The 18,788-nt window shown below is 49.2% G+C and overlaps 7 protein-coding genes across 7 annotated transcripts; 4 read left to right on the plus strand and 3 right to left on the minus strand.

Moving 5' to 3' along the window:
• Positions 1–819: 819 nt before the first annotated feature.
• Positions 820–1,684, plus strand: P170DRAFT_416663 (carbonic anhydrase family protein; the record flags this gene model as incomplete). Its single annotated transcript, XM_024847134.1, has 2 exons — positions 820–1,261; positions 1,338–1,684. 2 exons carry the CDS (start codon positions 820–822, stop codon positions 1,682–1,684), a joined length of 789 nt encoding a protein of 262 aa, XP_024699503.1.
• A 3,990-nt stretch (positions 1,685–5,674) lies between these two features.
• On the plus strand, positions 5,675–7,177 carry P170DRAFT_392296 (uncharacterized protein). The gene is made up of 4 exons (XM_024845971.1): positions 5,675–6,231; positions 6,305–6,471; positions 6,523–6,617; positions 6,686–7,177. Exons 1-4 carry the CDS (start codon positions 5,790–5,792, stop codon positions 7,020–7,022), a joined length of 1,041 nt encoding a protein of 346 aa, XP_024699504.1. The 5' UTR covers positions 5,675–5,789; the 3' UTR covers positions 7,023–7,177.
• Positions 7,178–7,520: 343 nt separating this feature from the next.
• Positions 7,521–9,191, minus strand: P170DRAFT_416668 (SDR family oxidoreductase). The gene is made up of 4 exons (XM_024847135.1): positions 8,671–9,191; positions 8,481–8,620; positions 8,235–8,424; positions 7,521–8,164 (listed from the first exon to the last, which is right to left on the minus strand). Exons 1-4 carry the CDS (start codon positions 8,948–8,950, stop codon positions 7,566–7,568), a joined length of 1,209 nt encoding a protein of 402 aa, XP_024699505.1. The 5' UTR covers positions 8,951–9,191; the 3' UTR covers positions 7,521–7,565.
• A 759-nt stretch (positions 9,192–9,950) lies between these two features.
• Positions 9,951–11,475, plus strand: P170DRAFT_450379 (uncharacterized protein; the record flags this gene model as incomplete). Its single annotated transcript, XM_024851121.1, has 8 exons — positions 9,951–10,110; positions 10,158–10,177; positions 10,228–10,264; positions 10,312–10,338; positions 10,385–10,425; positions 10,477–10,825; positions 10,983–11,093; positions 11,147–11,475. 8 exons carry the CDS (start codon positions 9,951–9,953, stop codon positions 11,473–11,475), a joined length of 1,074 nt encoding a protein of 357 aa, XP_024699506.1.
• A 446-nt stretch (positions 11,476–11,921) lies between these two features.
• P170DRAFT_458869 (putative beta-glucanase) lies at positions 11,922–13,951 on the minus strand. Its single transcript, XM_024851824.1, has 9 exons — positions 13,669–13,951; positions 13,505–13,593; positions 13,102–13,456; positions 12,896–13,050; positions 12,734–12,843; positions 12,592–12,679; positions 12,427–12,541; positions 12,346–12,375; positions 11,922–12,285 (listed from the first exon to the last, which is right to left on the minus strand). Exons 1-9 carry the CDS (start codon positions 13,922–13,924, stop codon positions 12,032–12,034), a joined length of 1,452 nt encoding a protein of 483 aa, XP_024699507.1. The 5' UTR covers positions 13,925–13,951; the 3' UTR covers positions 11,922–12,031.
• Positions 13,952–15,090: 1,139 nt separating this feature from the next.
• On the plus strand, positions 15,091–16,377 carry P170DRAFT_479969 (FAD-dependent oxidoreductase; the record flags this gene model as incomplete). The annotated part of the gene is made up of 5 exons (XM_024853745.1): positions 15,091–15,548; positions 15,623–15,788; positions 15,840–16,110; positions 16,170–16,269; positions 16,320–16,377. 5 exons carry the CDS (start codon positions 15,091–15,093, stop codon positions 16,375–16,377), a joined length of 1,053 nt encoding a protein of 350 aa, XP_024699508.1.
• Positions 16,378–16,914: 537 nt separating this feature from the next.
• On the minus strand, positions 16,915–18,692 carry P170DRAFT_416673 (MFS general substrate transporter; the record flags this gene model as incomplete). The annotated part of the gene is made up of 4 exons (XM_024847136.1): positions 16,915–17,297; positions 17,360–17,928; positions 18,005–18,083; positions 18,143–18,692. 4 exons carry the CDS (start codon positions 18,690–18,692, stop codon positions 17,044–17,046), a joined length of 1,452 nt encoding a protein of 483 aa, XP_024699509.1. The 3' UTR covers positions 16,915–17,043.
• Positions 18,693–18,788: the final 96 nt, after the last annotated feature.

An 18,788-nucleotide genomic window follows, 5' to 3' on the forward strand; every position in this document is an offset into this window, starting at 1 on the left:
CCAAGAAGCACGATGTCAGGCCTAAAGATGTGGAGAGAGACTTGGCGAAGATTCTCGGGAGAAAGTCGGCTACGAGAAGGCGAGATCCGACGCTACGTTTGAGAGATGTTTAGAGGATTGTTAACAATGTCTTTCTTCCGATATAATTTAATGACAATATCTGCTTCTATCACGGGAATCTACAATCCTCTATCCATGCCACTTTTAGGGCACATCGAAAATGTGTCCCACATAGGATGATTCATCCGACGTCGCCAAATTAATTAAGCAATAACGGTTGTACATATTCCCACGCGAGCGCAGCAATCCACGTCAGTCAAGACACCGGCCCTTGGCATGTCAGAACTTGTCTTCGATTCCCATGCTTTCCCCGTGCTTGGATCGCTGTGCCGCACTCTGCTCCTCGATCCTGATAACGATTTTGCGGAGACTCTCGCTAATATTGTCGCAACGTCCCGTCATGTCGAATATCCCTGCCCAAGATAGATATGCCAATGCTCTTGTGTATCCCCGCGTGGGACGACGCCTCCCAAATGGCAGTGAATACACGATACAGACTTTGACAAGCTCTAGTATAGCCACGCCGGCAGACTAGTCGGAAAACTCCGTTAAGAGACGCTGCGGCGAGATGAAGCGGACCAGAGATTGGCCGTCGCCAGACCTGTGGATCGTGGTCTGATAGATTGTACAACCGGAGTAAAGTGGCTCGGGTACTCAGTGGCACTGGAGGGGATATATAATCTCAGGTACGACTTTCTATGAGACAGTTCGTCGCTGAGCGCCATCTGCTTTCTCTTTCTCATCTAACATTTTGCCAACATGAAGCTCCTCTCTCTTCTTCCTCTAGTAAGCACAGCTCTTGCCTACGCTATCGATCGTTCTCGAATTATCATCCCTCGCGACTCGGAGGTCAAAATCAACGACTTCACCTACAATGGAGACACTGGCCCCCTTCACTGGCATGATCTCGACCCTTCCAACAATGGTGCCTGTGCTTCAGGCCGTCATCAGTCCCCCATCGATATCATCACCGAGGAAATAGGCTTCGCTGCTCCTGGATCCCTTCGTCTCAACATTCCCAGCGCCAATACCTCTACATTCGAAAACATCGGCTCCGGTCTGGAGGTTCTCGGCCAGGGGTCTCTGCTCATGAATGGCAGCCAATACCCTCTGAAACAATTCCACTTCCACACGCCTAGTGAGCATCGCGTCAACGGAGAGTACTTCCCCATGGAAGCTCACTTCGTCTTTCAGACAGGAAGTACGTGACGCATACCACTCTCACCCCACCATCACCCCACACTCTCATATCTTCCGGTATACTAACGCTCTCCAAGACGAAACCGCAGTCGTCGGCTTTCTCTTCCAGTTGACCGAGAACCAACCCTCCTTCGCCCCCTTCGACTCCATATTCAACCATTGCGAAGAGATCGCCGAGCCAGGAAACTCCACACAGACAGGGCCCCTTGACTTCCATGCGCTGAGCAGACATCTCGATTTGAACCCTGTGTACGATTATACCGGCTCGCTGACTACACCGCCTTGCACGGAGCAGGTGAAGTGGTTTGTTAGCCAGCAGCCTCTGTCGCTGAGCGTTCGGGATTACAATGATGTGAAAAGGGTGTTGAAGTTCAATGCGAGGTATACGCAGAATACCCTTGGGGAAGATAACTTGTTGGCGTGAGATAGTTGATGGACTGGCTTTCGAGGAGTTGATGGAGCTAGTCAGTGCTGGATTAGAATGATTATGAATCAACAGATCGTTAGATTCGACCGCTGAAAGTCAATCTGAGACGATCTAATTCTTTTTATTGTGAATTTGAAGTAGTGGTTTATGATCTTTTCTGGCTCATGCTTCGAAGGGTGGCGGCCCGAAACAAAAAATATAGTATGAACCAAGGGGCTGAACGAAAGGAAAAGAGAAAACGTGAAAAAGAGAAAATCAAAGGTAAGACAGTACTGGAAGGTGATACCACTTGTGATATCCGTGCTGCTTCAAGGGGGGAAAAAAAGAAAAAAAAGAAAAAAAGAAGAAGAAGAAGGTGAGCGCTCAGCTCAACGAAATCATTGGTTTATGCCCAGCAGTGGCAATTCTTGGATGAAGGGTCTCCTCGTTAATGGGTCAAATAACTGAAGGCTGATCGGAAGCTATTTGGAAACTCCGATTTCAAATGACTGTCTGACATTGAACTTTCCCTAGGTATGACAGGCTTTTGAAGAGTGTTTGTCCCATCTTATACAGCGAATATAGCTCCTGTTCGAACTCGAAAGGCACCGATTGCCTGTCTCTGATCAAGCAAAGGAAAACTCGCAAAACGTTACGCCGATTGTGCCTTACTCGATAAAACAGCCCTCCCGGAAGAAGAGTCGCTTACACTTAAAGTCACACGTCCCACGTTAGTCTTTGCTCATTAATCGGCAATAAAACGTATCCGCATCGCTTCCTCTCCAGTTTCCGCTTCTTTTATGCTCATTCTTGTCTTTGAACCTATGCCTACAATTCTGCTGGGGAATTATTATGGTTTTATCCTCCGTAATGACGACAAGCCTCAATTAATAGTTGTCCGAGTCATCACACCGGCCAATAGGCACCCCAAAAATGCAGTCACTTTTCGCTCATCACAATCACTCAGTTCAGGCTGAAGTAGAAATGACCTGATATCTGGGCGATCAACTCTGAAGTCTAGAAGGAAAGCCTATAAACTGACGGAAGGGCTGTGTGGTTGCAATTGTGCTGTTGCAAATGTTAATCGCTAAGCTATGTACATGGCACACAAATGGGAGTAGGTGTCATTGGTACCAGACAGGGTATGGCAAGAGTGATAAGGGGTAGTGAACAAGACTATTCTCGGACCTGTCCACCTTGTCGACCGGGGAATGTCGCCCACCGGCGATTCGGCTATGTCGTGATGAGAAGGGTGCGAAATAAGCAAGGTCCGTTGCAACCTGGGTAATTTATGGATTGAGGCGCAATGACACAATCTGTCACACTAACCTGTTTTTCTAATATATCCGGTAAAATCTCACTGTTTAATTTGTGAAATCTAGTTCCAACTCTACACATTCTTTGCCATTGGATAGAACGCAAACTCAGATCCCGCAGACTCCGAGGAACTACCAAGGTTTACCGTCCGATGCTTCCGCCAAAGTAACATAATGTTGATTGCTGTTCGAATAATACGTCAGGTTGCCTTAAACAGACGGACTTTAACAATCCACATTCCGCAAAGCGCATCATAGGGTGCCTAGACATTTATCAAGCATCAAGCTCCATCGATGCACAACAGGGGCCAAATGTCCCCTGTTGGACCCACTAGATGGGTATTGTTGAGAAGATATCTGGTCCAAATCTCGGAGTTGATGGTCATTGGGTGCTTCGTAAACGGTTAGGCTTGCGTCTGTCGGATTTTGAGGTTTAATTCATTTAACCATCGTGAGGCTGAGAATACCATTGGGTTTCCACTTTGAGTCCCCATTTTTGGGCGACTATCATCGACTTGACATGCTCCACAACGGGCTCGGCGAGAAACAACGCACTAACATGAATATGATGCTTATTCAAAACTATAACCATTTAACTAACCGACTGGAGTACTCATTTCGTAGTCTAAATCCGGGACCCATGGAGGTAACCTGCACTTTGTATACTGTGGTGCCGGATGCTGTCAGATATTAAGTAGGCAGGGGTCTTCATTCTTATTTTATTTTCAAAACCAAGTTTTATGTACCTCGTCGCTGGGGAGTTCCGGATAGAGTGTTCGTGACTGACTTTACTGGTCAATTATGTGAACTGTAACTAAACTAACACTTCTGACAATATTGCCAACAGCGAAGACTTTCATGAACCAGTTCCTGGACTCGACCAGATTGAAAATCCTCGTAACTAGGCTGAATGCTCGTAAAAACGACTCGATGTGGTTAAGGCAGTCTGGCGACCACGTGATATTCGCTGTCTCCGACTCTCGCAGGATCGTGCAATCTTGCACAAGACAACCATCCGAGCACATTCATCGATCAATCACCACCAGCCATCTCTGATCATCGAGTCTTGCTAGCGGCTCTACAAAGACCATCACCGAGTCTGATTTTGAGTGTTTGTCGGAATAAACCTGATCCCTCATGACGTTTGAACAGCACACATGCGGCATTACTTCGGTGGTTCCATTTCCCCTGCCGCTTTGGGGCCCAAAAAATCTTCGCTGAGAATACAAAATGGTGCACTATTCTAGATTGGGGGCGGAGCAGGCCTTTAAGCCCCTGATTTTCCCGCTGGTCTGTTGAGGCTACTCCTATAGCGGGACCCTCCACGACCCATCAACTATCGAGGCTAACTGGCGGATCGACGCAATCATTGTATAATTTGCAGTTAACATATGGCCATGGCCTACGGCCCGACTATCGTGCTTGCTCTAAGTGGTTCTGTTTGTTGACACTTAGCCGGGTGAGGGTGATGGCCGGTTGATCTGTCAAATTGTTCGATTGTTTGGCTGAAACGGCCCCCATGTCGCTTCCGAGGATCATCAAATTAGGACTCCGTACGGCAGTGCAGTGCCCCTGACCCGTCTGGATGCAGATGCAGCCTACGGAGTAGATTCCACTCCGCAGTTTGGACATGATTAGGCAGAGAGAACCCTCTGGGCTGTTTGAATGCACGTGTCCGGTAGTATTGGACAAGAAATCACCGGTAGAAAGCACACATTCTTTCATCTCGACCACACGAACCGGGCCTACCTTGGTCACAGCACGCCACGGCCACCCATATCGTATTGGTATCGAGACTGGCTTGCGGCCAGCCTCAATGATGGGTCCATAGATGATGGTCAATGTTGATGGCCCATGGTTACACGATTAGTGCCTGGTGGACTGTTCCTGCCAAGAAATACGCGCCCACGCGGAAGGTCTTGGCATGTGCAGGGGCCCTGGAGTTTCTCATCCTTCAGGCTTCAGCTCGTCTACGCGCCTCCTTCTCTCCCTGTGAGCCTCCCGTCTTGCAGATTACGGGCTTTAGACATTTGCTTATCGTTACTCTTTCCCACTGATCAGTTCACTGTCAAGAGTTATTACCCATAGGTGTGAGAATGGAATCACATTCTCTTGTCAAAAGATCACCCGGTTGATCGTTATTTCAGGTGGACCCTGGCTTCTAGCGGCAGTCAAAGACCCGCCGAGGCGGACTTGCTCGGATACTCCGTAGTCCGTACAGCCATACCCCAGAATGCAGAGAACGCAAATAGAATTCGACCAAGGCGGCGCTACCAGACTCTGAAGTCTCAACATTGAGCGAAATCCACTCAATAGTAGCTTAGGTGACATCTGATGAAACAGATGATCCTTCTCATTCTCAGCCTTGTCAGCACCCTCGCCCCCCTTGGCATACGCCACTACCATGTTCCTGCGGAGTATTTTCTCTCACGTAAGGCCCCTGTTCTTCGACTCGACACTACTACCCCGTATGCTCGTTAGGCCATCCCAATCTAAGCGCCGACAAGGCACGCCAGGGGGCCAACATTGGAGCCTCCTCATCATTGGCCCCGAGTGATGGTTTTCATTACTTGGATCTCTTGGCGGGATGGAATCGAGAACAAGCTAACGGCCAAGCCGATGCGGGAGAATATCTTCAAACCTATATAAACCGCTGGGAATTCCTGCAGGAGTGTTGAAAGAAAAAAGAAAACTTGCACTACCACTTTCATTCTTCTTAAACCCGGGCCTGCAACGGTTTCCGTCCTTTCATTAACATAACAATTTCAAGTCTCTCATTCATAATTATACCCTCTTTCTCATTCACAATGTGGACTACCCTGCGCAACACCGCTCTCTTCACGGCGGTGGCCATCCAGCCCTTGACGGGCGCTGTTCCTGTTGAGAACGGTCTCGTTCGTCGTGCTTACCAGCCCAAGACGGTCGATGTGAAGATGTCTGGAAGGTTCCGCTATAGCCTGCTCCAGGAGGTCGATAACCCCGACAACACCGAGTCTTCGTTCAAGCGGACTATCGACACGTCCTACGAAATTGTGCGATCAAACTTCCTGGAGGAGACTAGCTCGCAGACCAAGACGGAGTCTGAATCCGTCAGCTCCGGAATCGAGCTTGGTGCCTCGTACGGCGTCGCCGAAGCCAAGGTCAGCGCGGGTATGGAGACTTCCTCGCAGCTGGAAACCGCCTTTTCCAGCGTCAAGCAGATCTCGACCCAGGAGACGATCAGTGAGAAGAAGTCGACCGAACAGTCGTGTTAGTATTGCCGTTTACTATACCTTATGAACTACCGTTTCTGTTCTTTGGCTGACATTTTTTGCTCGCATAGTCACCGTCGGCAAGGGCGACAGCTACAAGATCTACGAGCGTATCTTCGATGGCCCCGGAATTACCATCCACACCGACGCTGTCACTGGTGGATCCGAGCCGAAGGAGGACACTGAGGTTGAATTCACCGTGACCCTCAAGCAGAACCGCTTCCTTTCTGATATCAAGGTAAGGCATCCTTCGTACTGGCCAAGGAATTGTTTTCTAACAGTACAATAGGTCGAGACTGGCGACAGCGAGTTCAGCGAGCCCAACGATGCTATCAGAATGGTCGACAACGGCAAGGCCGATGTGAACAAGGGCTATGGTGGAGAGTAAGCTTTTCTCGGTTCCACCCCTCTCTGTTGATGCAAGCCCGCTAATTCCTGATTTCTCTCCACAGCTATGTCTGGCTTGTCCCCGTCTGGACTACCCAGGTCGAAGATGCCGCTTCCAACGTGCAGGTTGTCATCCAGGAGAGCGAGGAGGAGGGCCACGACGATCTTGCTTCCGGTGCCGGTGGCGATTACCGCTACTTGCTCCCCCAGCCTCAGGAGAACAACTCCAACAAGATCACGGACGTTCAGCTGTACCGCTCTGAGGATTCGCTGTCTTCTGACGCTCTTGGTGACATGGGCTTCCAGGGCATGTCCTCGGACATCAACAAGGACCGCGACGGCGACTACCTCTACCTTCTGTGGAAGACCATTGATGTTGACGCCACCACCGTCCGTGTTTAAACGGTTGACATGGATGATGATGTTCATTTCGGATATTTCGTTCTGGTTGGACTATTATTCTATGGATTTAGACATTACGTGATTTTTTTCTTTGACGACCGATAATCAGCTTTTCAGCTCGTCTTTTTGAATATAATATTTTTGTATATGATGATTAACCCGATTTCCTCTTCTGTTTCTCAAGTATGTCTGAGCTTTAACAGACACAGTATTGAGAGCAATCTACATAATCAACGAGGAGCTCTCGGTGGAGCCCTGGTCACTAACATAGTTAACTGCCAGGGCAGAAAAACAAGGCTGAGGCATCAAGGAGTCAGTTAAGTTACCGAATGTACGTGGTCCACTCCCTCGGGGCAACGGTGTGATTTCAACGTTGTCAGATCTTTATTTACGGAGTACCCTTGCTGTGTTTCAATAAGACGCACCTACAAATGTAGAATGTGAGAACTTATTTACCTGAATCTTTACCTAATAACACCAAAAAATTATAAATAGCACCGCGACTTGGTACCCGTTGTCCTGACCCCTATACAGCTTATTTACCTACTGACCCCCTCTCAACGCCTCACTCGGCGGCAGAATCCTCTCCCTCGCCATATGCTCAAACGTATCAATATAACTCTGTCCCACTGGAATCTCCTCCGTGAACCCCAGCCCTCGAATCTTCTGCAAACTCAACTCCCGATTGCGATGCAACATCGTGAAACCAACCTTACAAAAGATCCACGCCGCCTCGCCAATCACCCGATACTGGAGGCCATACTCCGCACACATCCGCTTATAGTCCTCCGCATGCTCCTGCCACCACTTATCGATCTCGACCCAGCCCTCGTCGCTGGGCCCTGCTGCCTCCAGACCGAAGTGGTCTGCTAGAAGAGGCCATTTGACGCTCCATGGTCCTGGCGTTTCGGTGTCTGCGATGTTGAACCCCTCGCCGTGTGCTTGCTCGGGTTTGACGACGGAGAGGTAGATTTCTGATTTGCTGATGATGTCCTGCGAGGAGTCCGTGAATGTGTAGGTGTAGGATTTGTGGCTGCCTGGGAACTGCACGCGGGAGCCGGGGCCGTTCACGTAGCGGTATAATGCGAGATAGAGGGCGAGGGGCTCGACGTAGGTCATGCTGGTTGGGCTGGGGACGTGTCCTGCGTACGGAGTAAATCAATCAGTGATGCGGCTATTGAGTGGGCGTCTAAGGGAGATGGGATGACATACCGACGATCTGATCCGGTCGGACCTCGCACCATTTCCACTGCTTGCCCTTCGAGGCTTCTTTGATTAGGTCGACCTGGCGGTAGTAGAAGATCTCGTCGCCCCAGGGAGACGGGATCCGTGGGTTGTCTTCTTTGAGGGGCGGGTTGATCTCGATCTTGTCTTGGTAGCGGAAGACGGCGACGCCGTAGTTCTAGGATTGTTAGTTTGCGAGGTGTGCATGAATGGGGAAGAGGGTTAGTTGTATACGTTGGTTCCTGTCTGCAGGACGAGGAATTTCAAGCTCTTGCAGAGTTGGTCGCTGGCGTGCACGGCGTTGTAGGTCATGTGGACGTTGATGTCTCGGATGTCCATGACATTTTGGGAGTAGGCAGTGGCGTTCGAATAGGCTGTCTGGGTTTTAGAGGCTGTTGAGAGAGTGAACAAAGGGAGTGTGTACCGAGATAGTAGATGTGGGTGATTTGGTCCAGGTTGGGGATCTTTTGCATCTGCGCAACCACATTCTCGAAGCTGGACCGCAGGTCAATCCCGGAGTACAGTTCTAGTCGCGGATCCTGAGGAAGACCGCTTTCTTCGACTGTCTTAGGGCGGTTGGTCAGGCCAACGACACGGGAGAAGGTCGTGGGAGTTGGATACGTCAGGAGGTTCTTCGTCGCAGCCCATCCTGAGATCCCACTCGCGCCGAAGACGAGGGCGACGTTGTTCTGCGAGTTGGTCATGGTACGTGAATTGAGACAGAAAACACGAATTTGTGATATCTTGGGTCAGATAGGAAGTGGTAGCTTCTCGATCCTCGTCCTTATATTTGTCCCCTCACTAAGAGCACGAGCCGTCAACTCATACTGCACAGGATGGACTATCTCCCACATTATTGACCCCACCAGACACTCAAGCCCCTACCATCTGCTGCTCTGATTGTTGGACACCCCAGAATAGCTGCAAGTCGGCTGCCTGTCGACGAAGAGGGAAGGGAACTGCATCGCCAAGATGCAACGGCACGATTCAAGAAACTTTCGGAGAGCGTTTCACGGGCGTACTTCTGACACCCTGAACCGCCCTTCCGACCAAGTGGGTATGTCTCCGACATCCGAGGCTCAATGAGATTGCAGCGTGCATGAACGGCGACCGGATGGATCCGCCTGGCCAATATCGCCCCCAAGAAAGGTGGATCTCCGAGGAGGACTAAACGCCGGCGGCGGTCGATCCCCATCGCCATGATTCAATGAGTGTGCTCGAATCCATGTCCCTGTTGGCACTATAGACGTCAGTTCGACATTGTGCGTCTCAACTATTTCGGTTCGTTCCCTGCATTTCTCCACATGGAGCTTCTTGTCCGCCTCACCGTGGCCTTCACGAGGAATGAGTCGGCTTGGCTTGTTGTGGTTCTTTGTTCCCTGCAAATGAACACGAGCTGGGATTGATGTTAACGTCCGGACTCGGGCTGATAGTCCCATCCTTATGGTAATGATCGATCGAGGCGGGAGCTAGTGACACCTAGGGCAGCATCTGATCCCTGTCGATGGCGTACTGGGCATTCCTTCTGCTCCAGACATGTAGATCTTAGCTGTCGGGGATTATCCCGCACTCTGACTCGCTGAGGCAACTCGCGTCAGGGGATATGACAGAAGTTTATGGGGGTTATATGTACGGTGGGATCGCCTTGCGCTTTTCCTTGAACTGGATCGTCGGCTCTCTCGCTCATTCGATCGCTTTTTCATTATGGACTCGCACGCTCTCTATGCTCGGGGGATTGACTCCGGGTCAAGACAGGCTACGGTCTTTGGGGTGGGGATTGGATTTATGGCGTTTATTACGGTAGTGATCGCTCTGCGGGTGTATGCTCGTGCGGTGATTCTGCGTGCGATGGGTGCGGATGATGGTATGCCTTCCTGTATTCATTTGAAGGACTGGACTGACATAGAATAGTATTCATGGTCATTGGAACGGTCCGTACTTCTGGCAAGCACGTTTTAGCCTTGACTGACGGAAAGCAAAGATTCTGACATTCGGACTATCCATATCGTCCATAATTGGTGAGCGTCTACAATCATCTTTAAGGAACTTAGACTGACTCTTTCAGCGGCCTACTATGGAGTTGGCAGACACAGTATGTCGCACGACCATGAAGCCTTCCACCAACTAACACCTTCTAGTCGACGATATTTCAGAAAGTGACTTTACCCCGATGCTCAAGGTATTTAATTTCTCGCCGCACTCTATCTAATCACCTAATAAACCCCCTTAGGCTGTTTGGGCTACTCGCATTGTCTACATCGCCGGTCTCCTATTCGTTCGACTCTCCCTACTATGGTTCTACCTGCGCCTCGATCAGCGTCCCCTCATGCGATGGTCTGTTTATACTCTGATTTTCATCAACGTCGGTCTCTCGGTCTCCAGTATTATCGTCGTTATCGTCTCGTGCGTCCCTGTTTCGAAATTCTGGGACCTGGAAGGAACCGCGCCGGGCAAATGCATGAATCCCGACGCACAGCAAATTTTCTACGAGGCGAATGGGATCCTAAATATCATCCTGGACATTTTCATTTATATAGTCCCGATGCCGACTCTATGGAGCGTCAAGATATCGAACGTGCGTGTCTCAAGATCGCCTGAATGAAAGCAACATGCTAACATCGAGTAGCGTAGGAAGGGTGCGCTCTTCGGTATCTTCGGTCTAGGAATTCTCTCGATCGCAGGTACGCCATCTCACAATATATACTACTGGCGTGTTTGAAGACACGATCTAACTAGACCCAGCGGGCTGCGTACGCTACGACTTTGTCAAAAAGCTCGCCCACAACAAAGACCAGTACTACTACCTCGCCGACTCGCTCAACTGGTGCAGTATTGAATGCTACGTCGGTAAGTCTCCCTTCCATAATGTACTACTCCCATCATCTAACACTGTACACAAGCAATATTCTGCGGCTCCGCCCCGGCCCTCCAAGTGATCATTAAGACCTACGCGCCCCGGGTGCTCGGCACCTCTAACGCCCAGAAATACGACAGCCAAAAGCACACGCCGGGACAGGGATACTCGAATCGCATGAGCACTATGTACAGGATGAGTCGGCACCGACGACTCGAGACCGACCGTGGCGGGAGCCAGGACGCGATTGTCCCTGGCTCGGCACCGGAGAACGGCATCGTTATGAAAACGGATATTAGGATGGAGGTTACGGATCGGGACTCGGAGGAGGGAAAGAGGATGGATACAGGGTTTCATGTGGATTTTGGTCACTGATTTCCTTTTAGTTTCTGGACTTATTTGTGGGTTGTTTTTCAATCTTAGAGAAATTGGGTTGGCGTTGGACGGTGGCTATGGACTCTGAATTTTGGGAAGATACTTAGATTACAAAATAATTCTAATCAATTAATCGGGCTGATAGATCGAACTTCCTATGAATTGCATACTTTTGGCCTTTTGTTTGCTCATTCAAATGAATCCGAACTATCGGATCTCGCGGCTTGGCTGGCTGGCTAGTGGCGTCGAGGATGAACTATAAGACACCCACTCAAATCCCTGTCACAAAGGATTCCGCTATTGGCAAAAGTCCATGTGGGCGGCGATGTAACGCTGCATGGTCGATTTGGAATGATCCTCCATTCCTTTGTCGAATTTATTCAGCTCCTCCTTTTAGACCAGCCCAGGTCGAAATTTCAGGTACATTTGTCCTACCCAAGACCTCGGAAGATTTAACTTTGTATTCGAAATGGCCTCAAGAACCTTATCGCTCATAAAATGTGACATGTCAACTTGACATGACGTTCTTTCAGTCCATTTCCTTCACCGATCTACCCTACTCAGGTGGATACACCACAATCCGATCCAGATCCGCCCCCTTATAGTCGAATCCGTTATACAGGCCCCCCACGGTGATCGTGTTCTTCTTTCCCTTTTGCAGCGTCAGCTGCAGCGGAGTGGAGAGAATGATTCCCTTGTGCGTATCGCGCTGGTATAGCGTCTCCACGTTCTCGGTCTTTCCGTTCACTACGACGCTGCTGATCCGGCGGAGTTGCCACGAGCCTCCGATGCGGTCGGGGCTTCCTCCCGCTGTAGTTTGAAGTGGTTAGATTGCGATTGGCTTTGAATACGGGAGGAGAAAGGACTTACGTTGGTCGCCGAAACCCATGTCGTCGGTGTCTGGGTTGGTTGTGTTAGATAGGAAGGTTCATGTTTAGAGTGCGTGCTTACTTTGGTAGTAGAATGAGACCCATTGGGGCTTGCCGGTTCCTTCAATGCCTTCGAAGGTCACAGTGCTGTCGTTGCCGTAGATTCCGGTGAGGATTACACCATCGGTGGCGAAGTTCTGGATGGTTAGTTGAGTCTGAGCTTGGTGGGAGGTGTTGGGGGACGTACAGCTTCCTGTTTGAAGGCATCCCCGTTGGTCTTGGCTTTCTTTGCGGAATACGTCTTTCCTTTGATAGGTTTCCATTCGCCCGTTTTTCTGAAGAGTTAGAGCTACTGCCTTGCTGTTGGGATGCGACGAAGAGTGACTTACACGTTGAGATCGTAAACATCGTGCCATACTACTTCGAGGCTGTTCTTCTTCTCGTCAATCTCGACCGGAAGCCAGATGTATCTGCTCTCCCAGAGGGAGTTCGAGTCCCACTAATTCTGTCAGCGCAGTAACAATAGAATGTGATTGCAGGACTGTCCATACCTGATCACCGAGATACAAGTAAGTGGTCTTCTTGGAGCCCTTGATCCTCAAGGAGTTTCCAGACTGCGAGTTGAACGAGCGCGTGTTCAACGGCGTCACGATAAAGGGCTGCGACCAGGGTCCACTCAACAAATCCGCTCTGAAACCAACGACATCTGTCGAACTTGTCAATTGAATCCAAATCTGACAAGATCACCATGACTTACTATTAGGCCGGTACCCCGTCTTATGACTCATGAGCGCCCAATAACTCCGATCCGTCTGAATGATCGTCGGCGCCTCCAGATCGTACTTGTCAAACCGATGCACCACCTCGTCCAGGGCCGTGATGTTGTCATTATACCGGGTAAGATACACATCGCGTCCTTCCTTGCGATCGCCGTTCGAGTACAGCGCATAAGTCTTGTGGTCTTTGTAGTCGGTGAACATCCCGAAGTCCTGCGACCAGTTCCCGAGCGGTGCGGTCGCGTCGACGAAGCTGTAGGGGCCGGAGACGTTGTTCGATGTCGCGAGGCCTTGCAGAAGCCAGCCGTAGGAGGAATTGTCGGCGTGCCACCACATCTGATACTGTTAGCTGGTCCTGGATTCTTTTGGGTGGGATTGGCGCACATGGTACTGGTCTGCCTCCTCGCTGTAGACCACCTTGGGTCGCTGGATGATGTGCTCCTTGGAGATGTAATCATGTCCTTCGATGGGTTCTTTGCATGTCTGTTAGTAATAATCTTCAATTGACAGCTTGACAAATGATAGTATGGGGAATAGACAATCCCTACCCAAAGCAAGTCCGTGAGCCTTCCACGTCGCCAAATCGTCCGAACTATAAACCGACACTCCACCACCCTCCTCTTGTCCCTCAATCTTATACTCTCCAAACCACCAGAACTTCTCCGTTTTGTCGTCGAAAACAACGCCGCCCGCATGCGCATTGACCAATTCGCCATCTGTATCGCGCCATCGCGCCCCAGGAACAATGTACTTGCTCTGCGCGACAACGGCCAGAGACAGACCGAGAAGGGAAGAGACCAACATATTGGCTGCAAACAGTCGAACTCTCAGCTTCTTTTCGCGACAAAAAACAAAAAATCCCTTCCCTGTCCGCAGGCCCCTGCATTCGCAATTTATAACCCCCGAGACGACCTCAGCCAAGCCGCGCATCGGCCGATTGTATCCCGAAACTGCGGGGTTACATCATCGCCAGTTTAATGAATTTCTCCGTTCGGGCGGCTTGGTGTCGTTGGCGCCAGGAGTTATGTGATTATTCGGTTGGTGAATGGGTGATGCAGAGTCGCTAGTGCTCGCGACTGGATCTAGGGGATTAATTGCTGTTCGGGCATATGGGAGCATTCTCGCGCCATCCTCCCTCCGATCCCCGGTCCCCCGCAATTTGGTGTTTTTCTCCGATGTCTAGCGTGGTTGGGTGCTTGGCTTCGCTGTGCCTTTGCCGATCTTGTATGATTTTGGACGTGGGAACGTGTTGACAGGGTCTTTTTGTGTTTTGTGGGAGAGAACTGGGGTCGATGGAGTTTGGAGCTGCTGGTGGAACATACGTTTGTTTCTAGTAAAGTTGAACTGAACTGACTGCGCAAATGAATTCAACTAGTCTTTCTGTGCGCATGCCGTTATTTGGTTCGTAATTCTCCTTCTCGGTCACTGATAATGAGTGAATGAATCCACAATATTCTGAAAAGGCCAAGGTCATTTTTTCGGATAATCGCAAAGACTTACTTTATGCTAAAATTCTGAGAATTACTGGATCTTTCTTTTCCTTCTTTTTTTTTGATGTTCATATACACGCTTATTACATGAGCTAGAATATTCAGAGACGTCTTGACCTACGATATATGTGTGGTCTAAAGCTAGCTCAAACAACAATACCCAACAGGCCACTTCCAGTGTGTCCCGAGATATAAAATCAACTTCATAAAGTACAACACCAGGCGAGGTTTAGAAAGAGAGGAATTTGGTTGAGCACCCACATGTCAGTCCGGTTTTTTTTTTCCCAATCATATTCATGGCCGTTAGTAGCGGCGATCCACAGATAAGCAACGGCGGCGACGGCCAGCGGCAAAAAGATGGGGACGGCTCATCGTCAACTTGCAAGGTGTGGATACGCCCCATAGCCTCTTAAAACACCCTCACAAACCGAGCCAGAAGCATCTGTAATGCATTGAGGTGGAATTTTCCCTACCAACACTATGCAGCAGCACTACGTGGTCCTTGGAGCCGGTGTGGTCGGCCTCACCACCGCTCTGGAGATAAAACGCCGAATACCTACAGCGCAGGTAACGATTGCAGCGAAGCATTTCCCGGGAGACCGAAGCCCCGACTACTGTTCTCCGTGGGCCGGTGCCAACTGGATGACCACCGCAACGGATAACGGAATCCAAGAAGAATGGGACGCAGAGACTTATCGTCGCTTTGGAGAACTAGCCGATAACGTGCCGGAGGCTGCGATCACGCGCATGGATCTCCGTGCGGTGTTTGATCGACAGCCTGAGGACGCTGGGGTTCTTAGCCGTGGGACTGGTAGAATTTGGTATGATGAGTTGGTGGGTGGTATTCGCAATATCCCAAAGGCAGAATTGCCGGAGGGTGGTGTCTTTGGTGTGTTGTTTTCTACCTTTATGGTGAATACACAGGGGTATCTGGCGTGGTGGGTTTATTTCTGAGCTTTGTGGTAGAGATCAAGTCTTTTTCTGGAATATCCGTGCTTACATAAATCGATAGGCTGAACACAGAGTGTTTAAAAGCCGGAATTGAAATGCGCAGGGCTTGGTTCGATGACATCACGGATCTGTTTGGTGACATACCCGCAGATGCTTATTTCAATTGTACAGGCCTGGGGTCATACTCATTGAAGGGGGTAGAAGACAAAAGCCTCTATCCCACAAGGGTCAGTTTTCATGACCTGATGATAATCAGTACCAATCTAATCTTGTTAAAGGGCCAAGTGATGCTTGTCGAGACACCGAAAGCTCCAATGAAGCAAATGTACTTCCGTTCGCCTCATCGAGTTGACAACGACACAACCTATGTCTTTCCACGCTACCCAACTGGAGGTGTTATATTGGGTGGATGCCGAATGGACAACAACTGGAATGCTGAGCCCGATCCCCAGCTCGCCGAAGGCATCAAGAAAAGATGTTGTGCGCTGGCTCCAGAGCTTGGCAAACCAAAGGACCTGAAGGTAGTATACCATGCAGTTGGCCTACGACGTAAGTTAGGATTTTGGTCCGGGCATCCCGCAGGATGAGTGTCGCTGATAGTCTCATAGCAAGCAGAAAGGGAGGTATACGGCTTGAGCCGGAGATGATCAATGGGCATCTTGTAATCCACAATTATGGAGCAGGTGGAACTGGGTATCAGTCCTCTTGGTAGGTTGTCTGCCGATTGAGCGCAATTCTTCGCTAATACTAAAATTTAGGGGGACTGCAAAACATGCAGTGGATCTCTTAGAGGATAAAGTAAAAGCAAAGCTATGAAGTTGAGGCCAGCCCAAAACTTGGATTCAACCGCTGAGCTCTATCCCAGCCTCAAAGACCGTCTTGAAGAACATCGGAAGGCCCAAGGATCTTGTGTTACTGCTAGCTGAGCCAGGATCTAACTTTGATAAGGGTGTAGAAGAATCTTTTTAGATGAAAATCAGAACATCAACGCCGTATTGTACAGACCATTTTCATTATTTCTAACTCGGCATTGCTACTGCCTGCCCATTTAACATAATCCCTTCCTGTACTGAGATAATATGCCATTTAGAGACCCTTTACCAAAGAGATCATATAAGACTTCCAAAAGAAAAATGAAGAAGAAACAAAAAAAAAAAGAAAAAAGAAAAAGAAAAAGAAAAAGAAAAAGAAAAAGAAAAAGAAAAAGAAAAAGAAAAAGAAAAAGAAAAAGAAAAAGAAAAAGAAAAAGAAAAAGAAAAAGAAAAGAAACAATTGCAAAGAAAACGAATTTGCATCGTACTGGAACTCTATGGTTCATAAATGCAATAGGACGGAAAAGAAACTTGTAGATGCGTCTAGATGGAGCTCCCCTTTTCATGAATAAATCCAGTTACTAAATTGTTAAGTCGAAAATAACCATATCACGTGTATATCCCATGCCAAGAGACTTCAATTATCGAGATAGACAAAACTCCATTCACCTTACACACTATTGTCCCTCTTGTCTACCGCTTTATGAACCACGACATTGTCTTGATCCGAACCCACGGTAGTGCTTTCTCCTTCGAGTACGACAACTGTGTTCTTTGCCTCCCGTCTCTCAAAGAAGACCACGCTCCCAACACTGAAGATCATGCACACACCGGTGACAATCAAAGCAATACTACCCTCGTACCACATAGGGGATTGATCGGTGTTGTAGAAAAGTAAAGTCCAGAAAATGTAGAATGCAATAGCTTTTGGAAAACACGGTTAGTATTGTCATCGCGGACACCGGGGGGGAAGGCAGAAGACTCACTCATCGCGTTCATCATGCCGATGACAATTCCTCGCTTGGCATCATCCTTGCGCATGAGATCATTAGCCCAGGCAAACAGGACACCGCGGTAGCCAAGTTGAATTCCATTGAGAAACAAAGCAAACAGTTTGGCGCCAATACTGGGAGGCTTGAGCATGATGGCGCCAGATATAATCGCTGTGACGGACAGGAACACGCCAACATGCCATCGGCCTCCGGCCTTCTGGAAATAGTCGGCATACCAGCTGCAAAGCAGGATTGATACCAGAGCGATTGCATAAACAGCCGTGGGGATATAGTTCACGAGCTCAACACTGTAGGTCCCGAGGTATTTGAGATAAATGTTGAGGATCCCATTGTCAGCCCACATTTCCGTGTCACCGGCTAGAACGGCAAGAAGGGATAGGGCGTATATTTCCCAGCTCAAGATCACTCGACGAACCAGGCTCCATCCCAGGGCTCCACGCCTGATGAGTGGCTCGGGAAGTCGTTCGGTAGCCAGTGACTTTTCTTCTGGAGTCAGGAACTTCGACTTTGTCGTTTCTGGATGCCCGGGGAAGACAAAGTATCTGGTTGTTACAGGTTAGCTATAGTTTTTCGTCCATTCCTTTGTCATTCCCATTATTATGGTGAAGGTCTACTCACCCTAGACAAGCAACGGGAATGGTGATTAAGAAGTCGATGATAAACATCCAGCGCCAGCCCGCTCTCCCATCCAATCCATCTGTACAACTAGTTAGCCCAACAGAATTGATGATACTAAAAGTGGGCGGAATGACCTACTCATGTTCTTGTAAATCGCACCCTGCAGGAAACCGGAGAACATATTTCCAGCCACTCCGGAAGCCGCAAACACAGCCGTTCTCTTGCCGATTTCTTGCTGATTGTACCAACTGCCCATAATATAATGCGAGCCAACAAAGGTGGCAGACTCGAAGATGCCCAAGCAGAACCGAATCCCCATGATCTGGTGCCAGCCATTGACGAACGCGAGACCGAGGGTGAGGAAGCTCCAGCAGATCATGGATATGGTGAGATACACCTGTGGCGATACCTTCTGCAAGATTATGTTGTTCGGGATCTGACTGACAGTGTATCCAACGTAGAAGACGGAATTTATTTGGTTGTATTCGGTTCCGTACATCTTTAGATCTTCTTTCAGACCGGAGACGTAGGCGTTGGTGAGATTCGATCGGTCGAGATAGTTCACCCAATACATCAAGCAGATGAAAGGCATAATGATGCAGTCAAGTTTGAAGACTAGCTTCCTCTCCTGCTTGGTTGGGGCTGGCTTTCCCCAGACCACTTCACGAAGCTTTCCTAAGAAAGTCATGACGACAGCTAATCGAGACGAATCGTTTGTCAATGATGGTCTTCGAGATTTGCGAATGGCAGCAATAAAACCTGGTCGGGTATATTTTTAGGGCTT

The sequence above is a fragment of the Aspergillus steynii genome (genome assembly GCF_002849105.1).
Source record: "Aspergillus steynii IBT 23096 chromosome Unknown P170scaffold_9, whole genome shotgun sequence".
Taxonomy (NCBI): domain Eukaryota; kingdom Fungi; phylum Ascomycota; class Eurotiomycetes; order Eurotiales; family Aspergillaceae; genus Aspergillus; species Aspergillus steynii.

What these genes read in the sequence shown, in the direction of transcription:
- P170DRAFT_392296 (XM_024845971.1), top strand. Translation starts at nt 5,790, where the DNA reads ATGTGGACTACCCTGCGCAACACCGCTCTCTTCACGGCGGTGGCCATC. An exon ending in GAAGTCGACCGAACAGTCGT is followed by an intron (nt 6,232 to 6,304) that starts GTTAGTATTGCC and finishes TTGCTCGCATAG; the next exon opens with TCACCGTCGGCAAGGGCGAC. An exon ending in AACAAGGGCTATGGTGGAGA is followed by an intron (nt 6,618 to 6,685) that starts GTAAGCTTTTCT and finishes TTCTCTCCACAG; the next exon opens with CTATGTCTGGCTTGTCCCCG.
- P170DRAFT_416668 (XM_024847135.1), bottom strand. Translation starts at nt 8,950, where the DNA reads ATGACCAACTCGCAGAACAACGTCGCCCTCGTCTTCGGCGCGAGTGGG. An exon ending in TCCTGCAGACAGGAACCAAC is followed by an intron (nt 8,425 to 8,480) that starts GTATACAACTAA and finishes TAACAATCCTAG; the next exon opens with AACTACGGCGTCGCCGTCTT. An exon ending in CCGACCGGATCAGATCGTCG is followed by an intron (nt 8,165 to 8,234) that starts GTATGTCATCCC and finishes CTCCGTACGCAG; the next exon opens with GACACGTCCCCAGCCCAACC.
- P170DRAFT_458869 (XM_024851824.1), bottom strand. Translation starts at nt 13,924, where the DNA reads ATGTTGGTCTCTTCCCTTCTCGGTCTGTCTCTGGCCGTTGTCGCGCAG. An exon ending in AGGAGGCAGACCAGTACCAT is followed by an intron (nt 13,457 to 13,504) that starts GTGCGCCAATCC and finishes TAACAGTATCAG; the next exon opens with ATGTGGTGGCACGCCGACAA. An exon ending in CATGGGTTTCGGCGACCAAC is followed by an intron (nt 12,286 to 12,345) that starts GTAAGTCCTTTC and finishes TTCAAACTACAG; the next exon opens with CGGGAGGAAGCCCCGACCGC.